Source organism: Elaeis guineensis, chromosome 2, assembly GCF_000442705.2.
Source record: "Elaeis guineensis isolate ETL-2024a chromosome 2, EG11, whole genome shotgun sequence".
Taxonomy (NCBI): domain Eukaryota; kingdom Viridiplantae; phylum Streptophyta; class Magnoliopsida; order Arecales; family Arecaceae; genus Elaeis; species Elaeis guineensis.
In genome coordinates, this window is record NC_025994.2 from 2,121,930 (window position 1) to 2,128,235 (window position 6,306).

The 6,306-nt window shown below is 36.5% G+C and overlaps 1 protein-coding gene across 1 annotated transcript; it reads left to right on the forward strand.

The window, feature by feature from the left end:
- Positions 1–1,836: 1,836 nt before the first annotated feature.
- Positions 1,837–4,046, forward strand: LOC105033204 (senescence-specific cysteine protease SAG39). Its single transcript, XM_010907892.4, has 2 exons — positions 1,837–2,333; positions 3,317–4,046. Exons 1-2 carry the CDS (start codon positions 1,898–1,900, stop codon positions 3,910–3,912), a joined length of 1,032 nt encoding a protein of 343 aa, XP_010906194.2. The 5' UTR covers positions 1,837–1,897; the 3' UTR covers positions 3,913–4,046.
- Positions 4,047–6,306: the final 2,260 nt, after the last annotated feature.

Sequence of the window (6,306 nt, forward strand, 5' to 3'; positions counted from 1 at the left end):
AATGGTGGAGATCTTAGTGTTTGTTCGATCACCTACTCATCGGCCACTATGTATATGCTTGGAATTTGGCATTGCTAGCTCCAATAGATTGATCCTCATCAGAACCACGAAAAGGAATGCTGCAGTGGTGAAAATCTAGCCCATATGCATGATGCTTCAAAAAAGATACCGACTCAATGGAAATTGTGCTAGTCATAATATATAGCTTCCAAAAGCATCCGAGACTAATCTAATAGCTCGAATTCAGCTCGGATGGTTCACATGATGAGCAACTGATTACTTCCTTCACCCGAGTGAGAAAATTACTTGGACTCAAAAGTAGGGGCAAGTGATACAACTCGGGTTCGGCATCCCTTGAATCTTGCTTGATAGCTCAGTCAACCAACTAGTCAATGGTTGATCAAATCACCTAATAATCAGTGCAATTAATAATAAAATTAAGCATGATCTCAACATGCCAGAAAAGGAATATCACAACCCACTAGATCGATGGAAAAGAAAAGCACCCAATTTCAACACACTGAAAAGAAATATTTTAATCATTTAGATCAGTAGATAAAAAAAGAACTCAATTGCTCATTTGAGAATGTTGTGATCCTAATTAATTGCCTCGATAAACAACCTCTCGTCTATAAATATCTAGCAGGCCTCCAGGTATGAGAAAATCTCTCCTTTATAAAATCTAGATACCATTATTTTATCTTAATCTCTCTTTAATCTCTTTTATTTTTTCTCGAAACTCTACTTAAGTTAAACATCGGAAGGTCCCTAATCGGACACGTTCTGATAACCCTCTGATCATTTTCTCTAGTTGCAGATCAAATTTAGCATGGTGCCATACTCCTTCAATCCAATCAAGCATAGCAATGTCACTAATTAGCTCGTCCACCTCTCAAGTCGAGTTTGAGATTAATTTTCTTTAGGGGTCATTCTTTTGAAGGTAAAAAATTTATTCAATTTTTTTTTGAAAAAATATTTTTCAAGCATATTTAGATAGAAAAATAATTTATTATATTTTTTATATTACTAGTTCCTGAAAAAATTGTTAACATCTATCCATATTTCTCATAATATCTTTTATTATATAAATATTATCATATATAATAGTAAAGTATGATATATTATATTAGAATATTATATTATATTATATTATATTAATATATATTATATATTATATATTATTATTATATATAATAATATAATGTAATATTTATATTAGTATATATTATGATATATAAAGATATTATATTTTTTTATTATTATATATATATAAATATTATTATATTATTATAGTATATTATATTATAATAAAATATTTATAAATATTATTATATATAATAATATAATATTATTATGATATACTATATTATAATAGTATATTATTATATTATATTATATTATTATAAGGTCAAAGGTATATTAGGAATAAATTAAAAATATTATTTTTTGATTGATAGGAAAAAGATTTAACCATCTCTTAGATGGATAAGATTTTTTTATTTAATAAATAAATATTATTTATAAAAAATAAATTATTTATTTTAAAAATATAAAAATATAAATAAATTAATTAATAAAAAAATTGATCAAATTTTTATAATATTTATTCGTTAAATGATAGAGTCTTAGATGGTACTGAGACGAGGAGATTCTTCAGCGTATCTCACCATACCGAGCACGTTATCGCTCCAAACGAGCTCATCGGAATCAAAACTTTATCCACGTCACACACAAGTCATCCACCACCCCAATGATAGAGAAACTGAGTACAGCAACCTCTCTCAAACTCTATATAAAGCAGCGTGCACCTAGCCTTGAAGGACAGGCATAGCCTGACCACTTCTTGATTCGCGGTAGTATTTCCACCGCATCACTTTCACAATCCGAAAATAGCACGATGACTTTGCCATTACCAAAAAGTCTTGGCATGGCCCTTTTCGTCCTTGTGCTGTGTGCTTGTGCTTCTCATGCCACAGCCCGGACGCTTACCGAAATGACCATGGCCGAGAGGCACGAGCAGTGGATGATTCGCCACGGGCGCGTGTACAAAGAATCGGCGGAGAAGGAGCGCCGCTTTCAGATTTTTAAGGCTAACGTTGAGTTTATTGAATCGTTTAATGCAGGGAACAGTAAGTACAAGCTCGGCGTAAACCAATTTGCTGACCTTACCAACGAGGAGTTCAAGGCCATGAGGAACGGTCTTAAGCCTTCCGGTGTTAAGACGTCGAAGGCGACGAGTGTTTTCAGATATGCAAACGTTACGGCCGTGCCCACTCGCATGGATTGGAGGACTAAGGGTGCCGTCACCCCCATCAAGGATCAAGGCGACTGTGGTGAGCTAATCATCTCGATTAATACTTCACCATCATACTTCTTCTTTGCATACATGATTAACTTTCAAAAGGAGACTCCTGTTATATATCCGTCCTCATCTACTTAACATAAAATCAACAAGAAGAATGATTAATGACTCTTAAGAAAGAAACTGGCGTACAATGCTTTTGGTCAAACAATAATTTAATAGCAGTACTCTTTCGCTCTCATCGTTACTACCAGGAACATTAACAAGAAGGAAAATAAAAAACTCTACCCTCATCCTGCAGCATACCATAGTCTATCCCATGAACACTGTTCCTTTATTACCTGATCTAAGTTTAATAAGTTCGTAGATTTTTGAGTGATCCTTGATATCAAAAAAAAAGAAAAGAAAAAGAGCTCGTTGAGTTTAATAAGAGAAGAGTCTGATAATTAAGCAATATCCTGAAAAAATAGAATCAAGCAAGGAAAATTCTACGAGGCCCAACCGCGGGAGAAAGGACATGAATGGGACGGTATGGTCTTTCTGCTTGGTCCTTACCAGAGATACTTTCTGATCCGTGATCGTGCATGCATGATCATGCATCTTAAAGTGCGCACGAAAGACGGTGATGGACAGCGACCATAATTATGGTCATAAAATCTGATCGGAAAATAAACAATGTGGTCAAAGCATCTTCGAATAGTGGAGCACGCAGTAGGCTGGAATTAATTAATGCTGGGGGACATAAACTGACGTGAGAGAAGATAACACCATCAACTTCCATCCACTAGCTGCACCCATCCAGAACATTCCACGCGCCGCACTCATGCTCCCAGAAAATGGATAAAGATAAATTGCCACTAATCCTTGCGAAATCCATCATTGTCATTTCTTATATTAATGTAAATTAATAATCCTAGATATGAGAATTAGTAATACTTATATATATATATATATTAGTTAGCTATAAATAGAATACTAGATATTTATTATGTTGAAGTATCAACAAAAATGCAGGAAGCTGTTGGGCCTTCGCTGTAGTTGCTGCAATGGAAGGTATCACGAAGCTGAAGACACATAAATTGATCTCTCTATCAGAGCAAGAGCTTGTGGAGTGTGACGTCGGTGGTGAGGACGAGGGCTGCAACGGTGGCCTCCCGGATGCTGCATTGGAATTCATCATCAAAAATGGTGGCCTCGCGACAGAGACCAACTACCCCTACAAAGGCATCGACGGCACTTGCAACACCAAGAAGTCCGCCTCCCATGCCGCCTCCATCAAGGGTTACGAGCAAGTGCCTGCCAACAGCGAAGCAGCCCTTCTCAAGGCTGTGGCCAACCAGCCTGTGTCGGTTAACATAGACTCTGGCGGTTCTTCCTTCCAATTCTACGCGAGCGGCGTCTTCACGGGCGGCTCCTGCGATACTGATCTGGACCATTCCGTGACCGCGGTCGGATATGGCAAGGCAAAAGATGGGACCAAATACTGGCTGGCGAAGAATTCATGGGGCTCCTCGTGGGGTGAGAAGGGATACATACGGATGGAGAGGGATGTGTCTGCCAAGGAGGGGCTCTGTGGGATTGCCATGCAGGCTTACTACCCTACTGCCTGAATCACAGATTGGTATATGTATGTTCTTATGATGTCAGTGTCCCATATATGCTAGTTGTGTACTTGTTGTAACCAATCTTGCTGATGCTCATCGTAGATTTGCAGCAAGACGGGTGTCCTACCTAGTTGTCCATGTCATCGGTGTGTTGTAATTGGATGCTATAATCCGAATGATTAATAGTGGTTGATTGTCTGATAAATTGGTCTTTAGTTTTACTCTTTGGAGCAAGTTTACTGTGATCTGTCAATTTCTTTCCTTTCTTTTTTTTTTTTTTAACTTTTCGTTTGTACTAATCTTACGGATCTGCATTAATTCTGAATTTGATCTATCCATCAAATTAAATTAATACTGTCTGTAGGCTGGAGGAGGGCGCCACTAAGTCGCGAAGATTACCTCTAAGTAACTAAATTCTACCAGTTTTCCAACGTGCATGGCTTCGTCATTATCCTTTTTCAAAACGGGAAGTGTTTGGGCTTCCTTCCATGACACCTTGCAAGGTTGCTGTTTGCTCCGGTTTCTCGTTAGATCATCCCAGTAACACCGTGCTTTGGATAAATTATTGGTTAGAATCTTTTTACCATATGTATCCTAGATCATCCAATAAGAAACCATCATATCATCCAAGTAATTGAATTTTTTTTCATTCAAAATAATAGGTAAAATTTTTTTTCATTCAAAATTTTCAATCAAACTTATATAACCGTACATCTTTTTTCAATAATAAATAATATAATGACTTCTTATTGGATGGTCAAAAGTATGCCTGGTAGGATAATCTAACCAATAATTTCTGTGCCCTTTATTAGAAAATTTAGATGTTATATCATTGTCATGGTTTCCAAACAAAACAACAAACCTTCCTCAGTGCACTACTCTCATCTAGGAATGACAATTTTAGCTAAATCATCAGATACATAATCCAACCTGATCTGATTGGGATGGATTTTATCCGATCTAATTAAAACCCAAGGCAAGATATAGGTCCTAATAAAAAAAAAAATCTGAAATGGGTCCGGATTGGATATAGATAATAATATGCTCCATTCCAAACTTAACCTAATATAATCTTAACTTAAATCTTTTTTTCAAAATTAAAACTATTTTATAATATTTACGTGATGGATTTCTTAACCGGTCTGATCCGATCCGACTCCTCTTATATATCCAATCAGATCCAATTCATATATCTATTTGATCCGATCCAACCTGATCCGAAATAAATGTGTGAAGGATATAGATATGAAGTTTATTATAAGATGGATATATATATTAGCCAATCTGATCCATTGCCATCCTTACCTCTACCAGTTTACTGCGTCTTGGTCGGGTATTCCCTTTGTCTGCCTCTAAATACAGCAGATAAGCTATAATGCTTGGTGGCATGGAATATATGTGGCGGTGGTCAAAAGAAATTTATTGGCAGGTTCGAATCCGTCAATGGTGGACGCCGGCCACGCTTGCCGACTTAGCCATCAAATGTGTAAAAGGCCAAGTCACGCACCCAGCACTAGAAAAAATATTCTGACATTGACCACCCTAAAACCTTTACGACTTTTCAAATATCTTTTACTATCACTAGTATAAGTCAGTCATTAGGCGGTAAGCAGCAGAAAAAAAAATGTTCCAAGCCAGTCGCACTTAGCGGTAGAAAAAATATTTGGATGTTGATCACTCTAAAACCTTTCCGACTTTGCAATTATCTTTTATTACCACTACCACCACTATCTGGATAAAGAAAGAATATTTTTATATTTGAGTGCTAAGGGTGACCATGTTGACCATCTTCTGTATTTTATCGTATCTTTTAGTACTCCCTCCCAACCATTATTGTTGACCAAAGACTTTGATTTTGATGATATAACAAAATAATTTTAAATGATACCAATGAAGTTGTATTATCGTGGCCCCAATGGGCCTAAATTTGAACTGAGCTTAATCCATTCTGTAGCCCAGCCACTAGAGATGAGTCCAAAGAAAATTCACATGGATTTTAAAGTAGAAAGAAAAAAAAAAAAAAGGTGAAGAAGAAGACTCCATTCTCTTCTCCCTCTCGACTTCACCGGAAAAGGCTCGCTTTGAGGAGGACTCAAACTCCCCATTCCATCCAATTAAAGCCCTGCCCACATTGAAAATGCATACAATTGCCTCCAATCATCACCAGGAAAGGATCTGTCTTCTTCTTCCTTTCCACCATCAATTTGTTAAAAATTGCATCCCAACCACCGTCGGAAGAAAGATAAAAGCTGCTAAACCTTTAGATAATCTTCTTCCATTCTTTTTAGCCCATAGAGCATTGATTACGCTGGTTATCATAGGATTTTCCTTCAAAGACGGAGTTTTTTTTTTTCCTATTTTTTTATCAATTTTCTTGATTTTTCTAGCATAGTTCGTTTT

Bases quoted from the DNA above. Each gene is read 5' to 3' on its own strand.
- LOC105033204 (XM_010907892.4), top strand. From the start codon at position 1,898: ATGACTTTGCCATTACCAAAAAGTCTTGGCATGGCCCTTTTCGTCCTT. The intron at 2,334-3,316 runs GTGAGCTAATCA...ACAAAAATGCAG, and splicing joins CAAGGATCAAGGCGACTGTG to GAAGCTGTTGGGCCTTCGCT.